The 16,798-nt window shown below is 47.1% G+C and overlaps 2 protein-coding genes and 1 non-coding gene across 14 annotated transcripts; 2 read left to right on the top strand and 1 right to left on the bottom strand.

The window, feature by feature from the left end:
• Positions 1–1,002: 1,002 nt before the first annotated feature.
• Positions 1,003–2,052, bottom strand: LOC144577192 (uncharacterized). The gene is made up of 3 exons (XM_078333109.1): positions 1,958–2,052; positions 1,547–1,876; positions 1,003–1,431 (listed from the first exon to the last, which is right to left on the bottom strand). Exons 1-3 carry the CDS (start codon positions 2,050–2,052, stop codon positions 1,149–1,151), a joined length of 708 nt encoding a protein of 235 aa, XP_078189235.1. The 3' UTR covers positions 1,003–1,148.
• On the top strand, positions 1,381–16,539 carry PABPC4 (poly(A) binding protein cytoplasmic 4). 12 transcript variants are annotated; one of them, XR_013519939.1, is made up of 17 exons: positions 1,381–2,404; positions 5,410–5,603; positions 6,170–6,285; positions 7,521–7,660; positions 7,827–7,921; positions 8,550–8,687; positions 9,325–9,420; positions 10,581–10,774; positions 11,748–12,020; positions 12,341–12,428; positions 12,571–12,690; positions 13,183–13,269; positions 13,364–13,491; positions 14,680–14,773; positions 14,898–15,028; positions 15,305–15,407; positions 16,233–16,539. XR_013519939.1 is itself a non-coding variant. In XM_078331322.1 (17 exons), the coding sequence occupies exons 2-16, from the start codon at positions 2,212–2,214 to the stop codon at positions 15,392–15,394; spliced, it is 1,935 nt and encodes a 644-aa protein (XP_078187448.1). In that variant the 5' UTR covers positions 1,381–1,620; positions 1,944–2,211; the 3' UTR covers positions 15,395–15,407; positions 16,233–16,539. The 12 variants fall into 12 exon arrangements, 11 of the variants coding, with proteins under 11 accessions (XP_078187448.1, XP_035106829.1, XP_078187447.1 ...); XM_078331322.1 differs by lacking the exon at positions 10,581–10,774 and having other exon boundaries at positions 1,381–1,620; positions 1,944–2,404; positions 12,571–12,642; XM_035250938.3 differs by lacking the exon at positions 10,581–10,774 and having other exon boundaries at positions 1,381–1,620; positions 1,944–2,404; positions 15,305–15,364.
• On the top strand, positions 9,669–9,803 carry LOC118143484 (small nucleolar RNA SNORA55). The gene has a single exon (XR_004727694.1). It is a non-coding gene; the product is annotated as a small nucleolar RNA SNORA55 (small nucleolar RNA).
• Positions 16,540–16,798: the final 259 nt, after the last annotated feature.

The following is a 16,798-nucleotide window of genomic DNA, read 5'->3' as shown; positions in this document are numbered from 1 at the left end:
CTGAGAAAGGAATCTGTAAAAGGACCACACCCATAAATGTTTCTTTCTTTCTTTTTTTTGAGACAGAGTCTTGCTTTGTTGCCCAGGCTGGAGTGCAGTGGTGTGATCTCGGCTCACTGCAACCTCTGCCTCCCGGGTTCCAGCGATTATCCTGCCTCAACCTCTGCGTAGCTAGGACTACAGGTTCGCACCACCATGCCTAGCTAATTTTGTATTTTTAGTAGAGATGGGGTTTCTTCATGCTGGCCAGGCTAGTCTCGAACTCCTGACCTCAGGTGATCCACCTGCCTCAGCCTCCCAAAGTGTTGGGATTACAGGCCTGAGCCACTGCGCCCAGCCAGTGTTTCTTGATTTAATATACTTACTAGAATATAAACTCTGTGAGAGAGGGAGTGACTTCTGGTCCACCATGGTATCTCCAGCACCTGTATTGACATTGGCATAGAGTAGGCTCAGATTAACCATTTATTTGAATGAATTAATATATAAATACATTTACTTAAATCAGTGCTTTTCAAGGGGGCTGTCTGTGTGCCTTTTGGCAATTTTTTGGTTTTGGTTGTCACAGTGATGGCAAAGGTGGTTCCTGGCATTTATGGAGGAAAGGATGCTATGTATCTTGCAATACATGTGGACAGTACCATATAACATAGTCCCATAAAGTGATATGACTTTCAAATGACCTGCCAGACCCGCATGCAGATGAAAAATCTTTTTGTAATTATTCAACTTTAAACATAGAAACAGAAAATATTTCTGTGCCCTTAAATTCAAACTAAATGTCCAGGAATGCCACCAGCATGTCAATAGAGGGGATGCTTGTGTTTCGTTTCATTGAAGCTTTACCAAAATTTGCTCATCTTTTCAGAAAATCACATTACCTATGGATATTGCTTGCATTTATAGCTCTTGACGATTCTACCTCTAGGTCAACAGTGTTCTGAAAACTTCACATATCTTCTGCTGTATTTGGACCCAAACATTTACCTATTGGACCAACTATTATTTTATTTGAATTTATTTTATGTCACCTTTATTTCACAATTTGGCATTGCATTGAATTTTCAACATTATGCGTGTGGGCAGGTTAAATGGCCTCTAGGTTCTGTTCTCGGGTGATGGGAGGGAGGGTGTTAACGATTTATTTGTTACAGAAAGGGGCCCTGGGGGTCTCCGGCAGCCGCTAGCTGGGCGGTCCTCCGCGCGCCAGGGGTCGCTGTGGCGCCGCTCCGCCGCGCCGGGTCGCTCTCGCGTGGCCGCCCCGCCTCGGGCCCCCGGGCCGAGTGGGCGGGCACGACTGCGCCCAGGTCGCGAGGCGCCCTTCGACCAGCAGCGCCCGGGGCGGGCGGGTATAAATGGAGCGGTGGCTCCCTCGGCCGCCTCTCTCCGCCCCGGGTCGCTGCCGCCTCCGTCGTTTTCGGGCTCCACAGCCTGAGGAAAAAAAGAGAAAAAGATAAAAAAAATCCGAAAACGCTTCAAAATCCTTAAAAAAAAAAAGGGGGAAAGAAAAAGCGAGTCCTCCTCGGAGAACCCGCGGGGAAGTCACTTTCGCACGCTTCCGGCCTGCCCCGCGCCCGTCGCCGCCGCGCTTGGCGTCCGTCGGTCTCCGTCGGTCCCGGGGTGAGCCGCCCTCCCGGCCCGCCGCGCCCTCCGCCCCCTCCGCCCGCCGGAGCCCCGCGCCAGTCCCGCGCACCACGTGTCCGCGCTGCCCTTCGCCGCCTGCCCAGGGCTCGCGGAGTCGGCGCCCACAAAGATTTGGTTTCCCCGTGCCCCGGCGGTTGTAATCTTAAACCGCCGGAGCCCGAGGCCTATATTTATAGAGAAACGCGTGTCCCCGAGGCCGCCGTGGGCAGCGTCCGGTCGCCTCTTAAAGGATCTTTACCCTTCGGAAGGGGATTCCCCATTTAATTTTTTTTCCTACTTTGATTTTTTGAAATTTGGAGCTTCGCATCAGGACCGCGGAGAAGTGCAAAGTCGCGGGGAGAGCTGTATTGTGCGGAGAGCCTTTTGTCTGCGGTGCCGCGGCCGTGGGAGCCGACCCCCGCCTCCCATTTTCGTCCAGTCTCCGAGCCCGGCGACTCCAGCTCATCCTTGCCGGTGCCACCTGTGAGCCGCGGCGCGGGCCCCGGCTCCGAGGGCTCCCCTTTTGTCCTGCGGCGGGCCCGATAAGAAGTCCTCCTGGCGGGGCTCGGGGTGGTGGGGGGCGGGGAGATGAACGCTGCGGCTAGCAGCTACCCCATGGCCTCCCTGTACGTGGGCGACCTGCACTCGGACGTCACCGAGGCCATGCTGTACGAAAAGTTCAGCCCCGCGGGGCCTGTGCTGTCCATCCGGGTCTGCCGCGATATGATCACCCGCCGCTCCTTGGGCTATGCCTACGTCAACTTCCAGCAGCCGGCCGATGGTGAGTAGAAACTGTGCCCACACGTGTGTGGGAGCCCGGCGGACCCCGGGAGTCGCCTTCCGGCAGGGCCCTCCTGCCGAGGAGGGCGGCCTCAGAACAGCACGTTGCCACCGAAGGTGGGAGCCGGGTGCAGAGGTTGAGAGCACGGACCTGGCATCAGATGACTCGAGTTTCAATCTTTATATCACTTCCTAACTGGGTGACCTTGGGCTACTCGCTGGTGTTGCTGGTGGTGGGGTTGGAACTCAAGGAGACTGTAAAACAGGAGTAGAGGAAAGTCACTGGCATTCCACTGTGTGTGGTCCTTGTCAGTGAGGCTGGGCTGTTAGAGACCCTTGCTTGTGCCCTCTCACAGGCCTGCCAAAAAGGCGGGACGTGTAAAACACAGCTCCCCTCAAAAGTTTTTACATTGCAAAGATTCTGCCCACTCCCCTACCTTTACTAACCTTGACCACCTGATGTGCTGATAAGGGATAGGTCAGGGCAGGCAGGAAGCAGGGGGAAGGATTCTGTGCGTTAAACTCTAGCAAAGACTTGGGTTAGTGTCACAGGAGCTGCGTGTGCCAGGCCGGTTCCTTGGTCAGTGTGTTTGCCACTGGAGTGGAGGAGTGCTTTGCTCTGGACAGATGGTATCCAGGCTTTGCTGTAGAGAATGGTGTGGAGGTAGTTTGTGGAAGAGTCACTTGAAAATCTGGGCTGGTGGCATTTGTCACCTTAGCTGTAACAGCCCTTTACACTTGTCAGAGCCCTTTTACTTCATCCGATCTGAGGAAAATGGAACTCCTGAGAAGGAAAAGGAAGCCAAGTTGGGACTCCCAGCACAGTGCTCTGCCACCCCAGATTGTGGCCTTAGCAGGAGCATGGAGAGGTATGCTACAGGCGTGGCAGGAGTGAGGCCAGAGGAAACCTGATCAGAGGCTGCACGTGACTCCAGATTAAAAAGGAACAACTGCAGAGATTATGACGGGCCCCAAGTTTTGTCCCCACTTTGTTCACTGTCTGAGGCCCAGAGTTTACTTGCTCAGGTTGCAACTGAGACCAGAGAATTGGACATGTTGAGAGGGACTAGCTGAGTTCTGTCTATGGCCATAGGAGCACAAAGAAGGTAGCTGAGTGTGGTCATTTTGGGGGATAGTATACCTCATTAGCTGTTGTCTGCCTTCTTGACTTCTTAGAGATAGCAGAAGCTATTGGTCAGTGTGTCTGCCAACACATACTTCTGCAGGACCTCTCTCTGCTATAAATAAGTGCAGCCAGATTTGTTAGACTAAGCCGGCTTGCCTTGTGCAGTGCTGTCTGGAAATAGATGAGGAGCTGTGTTGAAATGGGCTCCTTTAATGCTAATTAATGAAATAGTTTGCGATCCCAGCTGTGTATCTCTTCTTAGCCATCAAAAGCAAGCTCCTCTGTACCTGAACTGTTTTGTGACTTTGTTCTGTCTTGTCATCTCCCCTTTCCCCAACTACCCCCATACAGATGAGCCAATCTTCTGAAGTGGGTGGGAAAAGTTGTTGGAAATAATGAGTGAAAATAAATTCTTCTGGCTGATGCAACAGTTGAGCTTGTAGAGCGCCAGAGTTGGGGAATTTTGTCCCCCGATTTAAGTGAGATGCTGCCTTGAGGCAAGGAGCAGGTTGTCCTGCTCTGAGCCTGTCTAAATCCCCTCATGGAGGAGGTTCTGGGTGATGTCATTTTAAGTAGATGCCATAATAGCCTTAAGGAAAAGTGGCCACCAGATCTGGGCATCCTTGTTGCCATTAGGGATGAGAAGTGTTTTGGCTGGCAGGTGGCGATATATTTTAGCTTTTGTTTCTTTTTTTTTTCTTTCTTTTTTGAGATGGAGTTTCACTCTTGTCGCCTAGGCTGGAGTGCAATGGTGTGATCTGGACTCACTGCAACCTCCACCTCCTGGGCTCAAATGATTGTCTTGTTTCGGCCTCCTGAGTAGCTGGGATTACAAGCACCCGCCACCATGCCCAGCTAATTTTGTATTTTTATTAGAGACGGGTTTCCTCCATGTTGTTCAGGATGGTCTTGAACTCGACCTCAGGTGATCTGCCTGCCTCCCAAAGTGCTGGGATTAGAGGCATAAGCCTCCATGCCCGGCCTAGCTTTTGGTTCTTTAAATGTTCTCTGTGGCGCACACGTAGACTTGGTTGGGAAGCTGAGGAAGCATTCCAAGGCACTGCATGGGGAAATAGGTTGGGCACGTGGGGTAGCCAAACTCCTAGAATTCTACAGAACTCCAATTAAGGCTTCAGAAGGCCTGGAAACGAGTAGGTGTGGGGCCTACTACCTGCGCACTGTCTGCTTAGGCAGAAGATATCATGGTTTAATCCTTGTGGTGATAGTGCAGATAACTTTTCCATGTATGACCAGTTGTATCCATTTTGATGATTGATGCTTTTTTGTTTAATTTTTGTTCTCAGAAATTGAAATAAAAGAAACTGGACTGAATTCAGGGATAGCACTTTTTTTCTCCAGATCATTTGCTCCTGGATTGCAGACTAAATGACTTGATAACTTTGATAATCTGGTATTAGTTTCCTAATCACTAGCTAGCTGCAAAGCTTAGTTACCTAAACTTAAGTTTGTTCATTTTGTAAAATGTGTAATTTCAGCTGTCCCACCTGAGTCATGGTGGGTGGTAGTCTGCAAAGTCTCTTCTAAATGGTAAAGCTTGGTCAAATGTGAGGTATTATCATTGGATCTTGGTGTCATTAAGGCCACTTAGATTGTCTTCACTTATGACCCCTTTATCCAACAAGGGCACAGACCCAGAGGGGTGTTCAGACTTCTGTCATGAAGTAGAGTCATTAACTGGAACTTACTCTGCCCTTAGTAACAGTGCAGGCTGGAGGAATCTGATGCCCTTTTATTTTAATAGAGTTGCCTTTTATCAAGGGTGATTACCTTGAAAAGTCCTGGAGTAATCTGTTCTTAGGATGTTGGCCTGTGGGAGCTGCCGTTTTCCATCCCTATTGAAATGTGTTTCTCTCTTACAGCTGAGCGGGCTTTGGACACCATGAACTTTGATGTGATTAAGGGAAAGCCAATCCGCATCATGTGGTCTCAGAGGGATCCCTCTTTGAGAAAATCTGGTGTGGGAAACGTCTTCATCAAGAACCTGGACAAATCTATAGATAACAAGGCACTTTATGATACTTTTTCTGCTTTTGGAAACATTCTATCCTGCAAGGTAAACAGTGATTAAATGATTTTAGCAGAATAATTAATTGAATCTTGAAAACAAGATAAATAACCAAATGGAGAACTACCTGGGAAGTGGGCATCAGGGTATGGGGATTTTCAGAATGCTGGGAATAGACCCCTAAAAGTTCCCATGGATAATCTCAGGGGCACACCCAGCATAACCAGCACGTGCTTTTGTGCACTGTTCTTTCCTCAGCCTGAAATAGCCTTCCTGTTTTTAAGCTTTGGAAAGCCCCAGAAGGTTTTTCTTTTGGGTTGGGGGAAAGGAGCAGATCAGAGAAGTGTCTCTGGTCTTCAGTAAACTTAATCCCTTTAGAAGCATACATTCACTCTCTTCCTTCTACACATCAGTTTTATGCTGAGCACTTTAAAACTTACACAGTGGTGGTGTATGTGTCTAATGCCACACTACACTGAAAATCTGTTGTGGACTTGGAAAATGGTTTGTCTTCTTGCAGCACTGTGTTTTGCGTAAGGTACAAGATACCCTGAGGTTCTCATGTCCCTGGAGCTGGCCAGTGGTGCTAAAGTGGTCCACCTTGTCTTTGACAGGTGGTGTGTGATGAGAACGGCTCGAAGGGTTATGCCTTTGTCCACTTCGAGACCCAAGAGGCTGCCGACAAGGCCATCGAGAAGATGAATGGCATGCTCCTCAATGACCGCAAAGTGTGAGTGTCCCAGTCCGGAGCAACAACCATCGCATGAGCCAGCCGTGGCCCCACCTCGGTATTAACTGGCACACACAAGGCGGCTACTGGTTCTCGGCCCAAGTGTGGCCTGCTCCTACCTCTCCACTCCAGGGCTGGTGAGTCTCCCTGCCTGAGCCGTGGCAGCCCTTTTGACTCGCCAAGGTGGGCTTCCTGCCCAAGCCATGGCCTGCCTGCCGCCTCTCCCTTAAAGGCATCTGTCTGTGGGTTTTGTGAGCATCAGCAACTGGGGCTGGCTGGAAGGCAGCTCTAAGCTCACTCTGAGTGGGGGTCTTGGCCAGCGGCAGAGTGGAGAGGGCCCTGGACTGACCAGGAGCTGTATACTAGCAGTGTGACCTTGGCTTTCCTGTGACTCAGGTCTGTCCATGGGTCCCCCGCTAGTGGTTGATGCCAAATTGTCCCCGTGGTTCTCCATTTTCTAACTTATGAATCAGTGACCTAGTAGAAGGCTGGCTCCACAGTAGTACTTGGTGACAATGAAAAATCCTATCCCTTGGCAGAAAAACTTCATAATAGACCTTGTTGCTTTGTTGTGGTTGTTACTATAGAATGCAGAGAGGGGGAACTTAGCAAAGTCATGTGGGGAGGAGAAGAGACAGTAAGTCTTGGCTGTTAGAAGCAAAAATGATTTTTGTCCTTTGTCTCATTGAACATACCAAAGGGTAGGTTAAATTTATAATGTCTATCCAGTGGTTGATCTACAGATACCACTAAAAAGAAATTAAAAAATGTCAGTGTATGGATAAGTTTTTTTTTTTTTTTTTTAAGTATAACAGTACCAAAATGAATAAATTTAAAAAGCAAAGGGTGCCCCTTCGCTCCAACAATCTCATGCCTAGGATTGACCACTGTTAACAGTTTGGTTTGTATCCTTCCAGACCTTTTCTATGCATTTACATAGTTGCACAGAAATGAGCGTTTTAAAAACATGGTCATCAGGTTTCTTCATGAAGGCAGTGTGATGTGGTAGGAGTAGCCCTGGTCTAAGCCAGGAGCCCTGGGGCTGGTCTTCACAGGATAGTCCTGCCTTTTTCTCTTTCTGCTGGGGACTTGGGGTGTCTCTGAGCCTCCTCGGTGGTGGATGGGGATCTCGTGTTTTAACCTCTCCTCTCAGCCTTTATCCTGTATTCCTTTGGGTCCCTGGAAATCATGTTTTATTCCTTTGGATGATTGCTGTTCTTCATGGTTTCTTTTAGATTTGTGGGCAGATTCAAGTCTCGCAAAGAGCGGGAAGCCGAGCTTGGAGCCAAAGCCAAGGAATTCACCAATGTTTATATCAAAAACTTCGGGGAAGAGGTGGATGATGAGAGTCTGAAAGAGCTATTCATTCAGTTTGGTAAGTTGGGGGTCCTCATCCCCTTTCACAGTTCACCAGACCCATCTGTTCTTAAGAGATGAGGACACTGCTCCAGAGATTTGCTTCCAGTGAGTTTCTAGAGGGAAGCCTTCTCTCTAGCTATGCTAGAAATGGTGTTACTAATAGTTCTGTCCTTTGGTGATAGGTAAGACCCTGAGTGTCAAGGTGATGAGAGATCCCAACGGGAAATCCAAAGGCTTTGGCTTTGTGAGTTACGAAAAACACGAGGATGCCAATAAGGTGAGTGCACCACAAAGGCTGGAAAAGCTTGTAAGAGGTGGCCTCAGAGTACGGGTAGGGTCTTGCTATCATCTAGCTGGAGCAGGGATGGTCTGAGTATCTAGTTGTAGATGTATCATTACTGTACTCTGGGATCATCTTCCTGGGTTCCACATGTTAACGTATCGTGTAGGTGTTTACAAAGCACTTGGCACATACCTGTCACCTCAGCTATCAGTTATGGAAAGAATAGGACAGATGTTTGTTCCCTGCATAGGTGAGAGAACTAAAGCCCAGGGAGTGCTGATTTGATAACAGCACAGCAGCTACTTGCTGGCAAAGCATTGTGCCAGACCCTTAGCATTTATCACTTCAATACCTACATAAGCACCTGCAGAATTTACTGGTAGCCAGAAGATTATCACCCTAGGTTCATGTCACCACAATTGTGTTTATACACCTGTACTATTTCTATATTATCTAGATCAATAACCCATTTAAATATTAACCTCACTTTACAGATGAGGAAGTTTGGATTTGTGTGACAGGTGGAATGAATTTAGTTTTCAGTCCTAAGTTGGGACTTAGACCTTTAGAATAAGGCCCCATCTCTGCAACTTGATTTTAAAGACATATTTTTCCTCTCTAGGCTGTGGAAGAGATGAATGGAAAAGAAATAAGTGGGAAAATCATATTTGTAGGCCGTGCACAAAAGAAAGTAGAACGGCAGGCAGAGTTAAAACGGAAATTTGAGCAGTTGAAACAGGAAAGAATTAGTCGATACCAGGTAAGGTGGTCTTGGCCCAGCCCAGCAATGGGATTTGCCGTGAAATGTTTGCAGAATACCCTTACGATTAGCAGGCTTTGTTTTTTGGGACTTGGAGTCTGTTCTTCCTTCCATTTCCCCCAAGAATATCAGGCTTAAAAGGATATATACCTACCACAATGGGACTGATTATTATAGAACCAGAGACAAGAGAAATGAGGTTATTCATCAAGAAGTTCTCTATTCTGGAAGCCTCAGCCTGTTGCTTTTAGCCATGTAGGTTCCTTTTACTTAAATGAGACTCCTTTGTTTGGCATGGCTTCAAGAAGACCCCTGCTGGGGTGAAGCGGTCACGAGCAGCTGTGGGGAGAAGTGACAAAAGGTGACTGCACTGATGATCCTGTCAATTTCAGGGCAGCAGTTTCACAACTTGGGGCTGGCATCAGAAATCATCAGCAGAGCTCGTTAAAACAGATAGCTGGGCTCTAGCCCCAGAGTTTCCTATTCACGGGGTTTGGGGTCTGGCCTGCGAATTTCATTTCTAACAAGTTCCCACAGATGCTGGTGCTCCTGGTCTGGGGGCCACCCTTTGGGAACCACTTTCTTAGGGAATATTTGTGGTATAGAAGTGCAGTTAACAGTCATCTTTTTCCTTCAGGGGGTGAATCTCTACATTAAGAACTTGGATGATACTATTGATGATGAGAAATTAAGGAAAGAGTTTTCTCCTTTCGGATCAATTACCAGTGCTAAGGTATTACAATACTTAGATTTGGGGATCGAAAGCAGTAGTATTCTATTAGAGGCTTATTGGCATTTGTTCCATTGAAGGAATAGAATTTAAATTTTGTTTATTTTTCTAGCAAATTCCTCCTTGCCTTCAGTTACCCATCAGAGTATACATTCTGGGAGAATGGCATTTCATTAGATTAACATTACACTGTTTCCCAAACACTGGAGTCTGCAGAGGAATTTGGCCCAGCCCCTCCCTGCCAACCCAGAGCACCTGAATCTTTCCCATTCCTTGCTGCTTCGTGCCGGTGTGGGGACAGATGGTGCTACAGTATGAGCAGAGGAAATCCAGACAGGTTGTTTTCCATTTGTCTTGGGGCCTGTCTCTACAGCTCTGCCACATTTTCTCCTTGAGAATTAAGGTATTTTGAAGATTTTGGAGGTGGGCTTGGGAACTGCTACCCTGGTCTTATAGAGAGAGGAAAGGAGTGTGGCAGGTTGTTTTTCCATGTTTCTTAGTGTGCATCATTTGCTTGATTTTCTCTGATAATCATATCAACTAAGCAGGGCAAGTAGGAGACTTATTTTACAGTTACGGAATTTTAGTCCTTGAACAAGAGAATGCTGACTATATGAGGATGATGTACAGCTTATCCTTGGCACTTTGCGAGCAGGATGAAAACTGGTGGCATCGGAACATTTTGGGTTATGGCCTGATACAGACTCTGGTCTTGCTCAGCAGAGGTGTGTCAGATACCACAAAGTCCTTTAGTTGATGGGAAGGGAAGCCATGTGGGCTGGTAAAGGCTTAGTGGCCCTGCCCTGCCTCTTAGTGGGAGTTGCTCCCAACCTGGGAATGTTGTGCAAAGCAGTGTTATCAGTTGTAGTAGGGAGTTGGCCAGAAGCCAACTGCGGGTTTGCCCAGTTCCTTACCCTTTCCTTTTTGTAATTGATCCGTTTGACTGGCCCCCATGGGTGTAAGGAGGGATAGTCTCTCTTCGCTTATCTGCCTAGTAGTCAAGTTGGCATTTAAGAAGGGAGCAAAAGACCCATACCTTAAATTGTCAGTCACCATTTTCAAGATCATGGTGTGGCATTTTTTTTCACATACCTAACTGACCCACCTCATTGACAGAGAGTTGTGGAGTGATGCACATCTTTACTTCCTGTCCTCCACTTCAGGAGACTCTGGGCCATTAACTAAGACAAAGCAATGACAGGCACACCAGAGAAGACAGTGAATAGCCTCTTCAAATAAGGAAAAATGCCATTAGTGAATGATGAACTTAATGTGGAAGAAGACTGCCTGAACCGGTAGACCTGTGGCTTTGTAGCTGTTTGGAGTATATAATGGAAATTGAGCCTCAGGAGGGCAAGTAAGACTAGAATTTAGGCTGCCTATCTCTGAGCTGCTCATCTCATTGAATTAATGGTGGCAGTCTTTCTTTTTTTTTTTTTTTTCTCAGACATGGAGTCTTGCTCTGTCACCCAGGCTGGAGTGCAGTGGTGCAATCTCAGCTCACTGCAACCTCCGCCTCCTGTGTTCAAGTGATTCTCCTGCTTCAGCCTCTTGAGTAGCTGGGACTACAGGGGCACATGCCACCACACCTGGCTAATTTTTTGTATTTTTAGTAGAGGCGGGGTTTCACTGTGTTAGCCAGGATGGTCTCGATCTGCTGACCTCAGATCCACCCTCCTCGGCCTCCCAAAGCATTGATGTTACAGGTGTGAGCCACCATGTCCAGCCTACCTGAGCATTTTATAAGTCCTATCCAGTGGTATTCCAAAAGCGTTATCCTGATGTTGCTAAGAGTTTTGTCCACCAAGATCTTAGAGCAGATGAGATCTGAAAATAAACTTCTCAGCACTACTGTCAAGATGTTTTGTGGTTACCCAGGGGTAGCTATCCTCCAGGTATCAGGAAACATCTTTGGGTTCCCAGTTTTAACATTAGCCATATCGTAGTGTTTTGGAACTTCAGCATCACCTGGGGACTTGAAAATGCCTAGGTACCTTAGAGGTTGTGACTTAGTTGGTCTGGGGTAAATCCTATGCCAGGTTTGAACCCCTGACCTTAGACTCAGTGACTGCAGCAGAACCCACGCTTTCTGGTTCTTCTGAATAGTTCCCTGCCCACCCAGGGACATCTCTTTTTCCTTGTCTATTTGTGGGTTTGCTTTGTTTTGTTTTTTGAGGTGGGCTCTTGCTACATTGCTCAAGTTGGTTTCAACCTGCTAAGCTCAAGCAGCCCTCCCACCTCAGCCTCAAAAAGAACTGGGATTACAGGCATGAGCCACCACACCCAGCCAGGGACACTTTATTTCTTAAGTAGCTGGTCTCATTTTGTAGGTAATGTTGGAAGATGGAAGAAGCAAAGGGTTTGGCTTTGTCTGCTTCTCGTCTCCTGAAGAGGCAACCAAAGCAGTCACTGAGATGAATGGGCGCATTGTGGGTTCCAAGCCCCTGTATGTTGCCCTGGCCCAGAGGAAGGAAGAGAGAAAGGCTCACCTGACCAACCAGTATATGCAACGAGTGGCTGGAATGAGAGCACTTCCTGCCAATGCCATCTTAAATCAGTTCCAGCCTGCAGCGGGTGGCTACTTCGTGCCAGCAGTCCCACAGGTAGGTGTGCCATATAGTCACAGCTCTTGGGAACCTGCCTGCTGGCAGTATTATGCAGTGTTGGGGAGAGGGACTTTTGGTTATTAGAGTTCTATAGTGTCAGAATAAGGACCCTTTAAGTAAAAATGAAGGACTTAGCCCTGGTCTCACACACACACACTCACACACACGCAACGGTAGCGTAAAACAGTCCCCATTAGCTGACCCCTTAGCATTTGAATTCTAAATAATTAGCTTAGGTCCTGGTTAGTGAGATGAGCTACTGCTCTAGTGTGGGTTCAGTCCTTAAAAGGGCGTTGGGGTATTCTTCTGTCTTACAGGCTCAGGGAAGGCCTCCATATTATACACCTAACCAGTTAGCACAGATGAGGCCTAATCCACGCTGGCAGCAAGGTGGGAGACCTCAAGGTAGGTGGTGGGGAACAGTGATTTGACGGCTTAGGATACCTGTTCTGGTCTCCCCTGCCTTTCCTGCTTCCCCACTCTGAGGCAGTCTAGATTCTGGTCCACCTCACTTCTCAGTGATGTGCAATTTTTCTCTCTTCATCAGGCTTCCAAGGAATGCCAAGTGCTATACGCCAGTCTGGGCCTCGTCCAACTCTTCGCCATCTGGCTCCAACTGGTAATGCTCCGGCCTCTCGTGGCCTCCCTACTACCACTCAGAGAGTCGGTGAGCAAACTGGCCTTTAGAAGTGTGGCCCGGGGAGGAGGGAGTCAAGATGACTAGGCTCTGCCCTGGGTTGGTCAGTTTGTTGGGCTCGAATTTATTGAGTCCTTGTTCTGTCATCTTAGCTGTGTGCTTAGGTAGGCACTTCAGGAGCAGAGAAACGATAGGAGTTCTAGGTGTGTCCATTGCTTTTAACATTCTTTGCTCATCGGTGACTCATGTGAAAAAGGTTAGTTGCTAGCTGGATGACTACAGAGGCAGCCTGTTCTCTTGGGTGGGTCAGGAATACAAGGAGACAGTTTTTACAGACTATGTCCTGTATCCCAAGTTGTGGAAAGAGTTGGATGTTAACCTTTGGCTCATCCTCAAAAGTAGCAGTAGAGGCCCCCTGTGCAATGTGTTGTGTAAATATGCTTTGAAGTTTCTCCTTCCGTGGAACGTGGCCAGTCGGACATCTGCCGCCAAAACTGATGTGCATTTGCTGGTCTGTTGTAGGGTCTGAGTGCCCGGACCGCTTGGCTATGGACTTTGGTGGGGCTGGTGCCGCCCAGCAAGGGCTGACTGACAGCTGCCAGTCTGGAGGTGGTATTGGATGCACACAGAAGGGGGAAAGATGGGATTTGACGGGTCTTTGCCCAGACTGATGGGCTTTAATTGTATTTGTTCTTTCCCTAAGGCGTTCCCACAGCTGTGCAGAACTTAGCGCCACGTGCTGCTGTTGCTGCTACTGCTCCCCGGGCTGTTGCCCCCTACAAATACGCCTCCAGTGTCCGCAGCCCTCATCCTGCCATACAGCCTCTTCAGGTGAGGTCCACCAAACAAAATGCTCAAAAGGATTTCCCCCATTTCCACTTGATGTAAAAGAAGTTTTGCTTTGATTCCTTCAACAGGTATTAAATGCCTGCTATGTGTTATGATGCTATGTTCTGATTTCACTGTCCCTGCCCTTCAGGGACTCACTGTGGGAGAGAAGGGGCTTAAAAGTGCTCTTCTGAATGACAGTTCACTCAGAAGTGCCTCAGAGGGGGCAGCCAGTGCTCTCTTATTATGATGTAATGTGCTCACTCAGCTCTTTGAGCCTCCAGGTCACTTCCACATCTAGTGACCTTACTGGATCTTTGGCTGCTCTGTTAAGATGTGATTGGTACATTAAGCCAGGAAATAACTTCAACTTGCAGATCAGATGTTCACCTTCAGCGCTGTAAAGTGTGTGTAGGAGGGGAAGGGGTTGAACCCAGAGCTTAGATTTTCTAAGCTATAACTTGCTGTCTCTAGAGCTGTGCTCTAGATGCAACTAGTTTATTTCAGAGCTTAATAGCAGTTTGCTGTGGAGGTACCACACTAAGCCTTCAGGCCCATAAGCTGCTTAGATTACTCTTTAACTGTCCTGTCTCATACTCTCTAAGTTGAGGATTTCTTAGAACTTGATGCTATGTAAAATACCTTTTTTTTTTTTTTTAACTAACATTGACATTGCATGTTGACCGTTTTTAAGCATTTGATATAAAAACACTTGGTACAATTAAGGTGATGTGGAATGTAATTATAAATGTGTTGATAATTACACCCTTTGACTCAGTCTGCACTAGGAATTACCCTAAAAGCAAACTAATTTTCAGGAAAAGGTTATATACAAGTGTTCGCTTTACCCTTATGTATAACAAGGCTTTGCATTCTTGGGTAACTTTGGGTACATTAAGGAAATAGCAGGCAATGCTTGCCTGGCCCTATAGGTTTGTTTTATTATTTACATTTCACTTCGCTTTCTGATAGCATGCCATTTTAATTAATTGTAATTGTTTGTGTTTATGTCCATATCACTCTTGTTTATCACCACACCCGTTGGTTCTTCAAGGACTGAAATTAGTTCCTAGAGAGCAAGGACATCCATCTCGTTCACATAGTCAGATGTTCAGATACTGAACAGGCTCTCAACCACCATCAAGTGTTACCTTTCCTCCATGCTAACCCACTGCCTCTCTTGGTTCCCAGGCACCGCAGCCTGCCGTCCATGTGCAGGGGCAGGAGCCACTGACTGCCTCCATGCTGGCTGCCGCACCCCCCCAGGAACAGAAGCAGATGCTGGGTGAGTGACCCACTTGCTTGCAGAACAAGAAGGGGCCAGAGTCTGGTGCCAACTAGGATACCAGTGTACATTGTTTACTGGGATTTGATTTTTTTTTTTTTTTAATTAACTACCCTTTCCATAGGAGAACGTTTATTCCCACTCATCCAAACAATGCATTCAAACCTGGCTGGAAAAATCACAGGAATGCTGCTGGAGATTGACAACTCTGAGCTGCTGCACATGTTAGAGTCCCCTGAGTCTCTCCGCTCCAAGGTGAGCTGGGGCTCAGACCCTGCAGCTTCAGCTCTCAGCTTGGGAAGAGTGGGGGCAAACTTGTACCCCCAGGTGCAGCAGAGAGGGGTCTGCTGCCTCCATGACCCCTCTCTTCATGCCTTGACTGACTGGGGGCTGCTATGGGTATTTGGGGAAGCAGCACCAGAAGCCTAGAATCATCTGTGTGGTTGGCTTTGGTCCACCACTAGATCTGGGCACTAGGGGAGGGGTGGAGTAGCTCTCCTGCTTCACTGACCACTTGGAGATTTCTTGCAGGTGGATGAAGCTGTAGCAGTTCTACAGGCTCATCATGCCAAGAAAGAAGCTGCCCAGAAGGTGGGCGCTGTTGCTGCTGCTACCTCTTAGACAAGGAAAAACCGTATGTGTGGCTATTTTCATTTTCTGCAGTGGTTTCGATTTGTGAATATGATCCTAAAAGAAAGGGGCAGTGGATAGAGCCATTTTCTGCCATTTAACCTGGTAACTTGGGTCAGGCTGTTCCTTGAACTTTTTCTGTCACCTGGATGAGTTAATAGGGAAAAAGGAAATTATAGATTGTGAGTTTAAAGGAGCAGCTTTCTCCATAAAGAGCCACCTCGTCGGAGCTTCTAAGAATCGCCTTTCTCATAATCAGATCCCAAAGCCTTGTTCCTGTGAGCATTGTCTTTGTGGTTTGACCTGAGGTTGTATATATTCTCTCTGCTTAGCTCTGTGAATACAATAAACATAAAAGACTTTGGTGTCGAGCGTCATGGTCTAGTGGGAGAGACAGGCACACCTGATAAGAGTTAGTTAAACAGAGTGTGTTGCAGGTGACGTCTTATGAGGACTGTGGACTTTGCAGGCTTGAGTGAATACAGGTCAACTAGTACTGGTGATGGTGGTGGGTGCTCCAGATAGAGAAAGAAGAGACAGTAAAATGAACTAAAGACCAGAGCTGGTGCGTCAGGAGGGTTGACTTGGCATAGTCATGACCCTCTTGTCAAGGGCCTCAGGAGCCTTGTCATCTAGTGGTAGAGACCAGAGATGGTGCTAAACATCGTACAAGTGCACAGGAGGACAGAACCAACAGAATGCCCAAAGTGTCAGTACTGCTGAGGTTGAGAAACCCTCTTCTAGACTACCTTCCTTTATCTACTAGATGTTAATGAATCTCTGAACTATTTAATTATGCATTTATTTGTGTTGGTGCTTTTCTTTACAGGATTCAAAAGCCAAATAACCCCTCATGGAATTCAGCTCAAGGTTTGAAGACTTCCTAGCTTGTCCTATGGACCTCAACACCAAGAACTACAAATTGCAAATTTAATAGGTCATTTTGTATCAAAAGGTCAATTATGAAGCACCTAGAATTTTTCAATTATACAAATATATTCTCTGGGTTCTGCTGTGGCCCAGACAGTGTTAACTTTTTTTTTCTATTGTGGGTTTTGATTTTCCCCCCAGAAATTGGTTTTATTTGATGTACCCAAGTCTTACGTTTCTCAATAAAGAAAAAAATCTCTATAAAACTGCCTCTGTCTCTGACCACAGTTTTACTCTATGAATTCCAGTTTTCACTGGAAGTAACTTTAGGATATGAATTGGTTCTAATGATAGCTTATTTCTTGACTTGAGCTGACAATTTTAAGGTTAGCAAGATACATAGAACTGTTAAAATCCTGCCCTAGGGCATTCTATTACAGTATGATTGTTATATTAATCCCCTTTAACTTAGGTAACAGATCTGATGTGGTCAGGGCAGAGTGGGCTTGGTACACTCCCCAAGGA

Source organism: Callithrix jacchus, chromosome 7 (genome assembly GCF_049354715.1).
Source record: "Callithrix jacchus isolate 240 chromosome 7, calJac240_pri, whole genome shotgun sequence".
Taxonomy (NCBI): Eukaryota; Metazoa; Chordata; class Mammalia; order Primates; family Cebidae; genus Callithrix; species Callithrix jacchus.
Note: the sequence above shows the minus strand (reverse complement) of the source record. Positions and strands in the feature narration are given on the sequence as shown.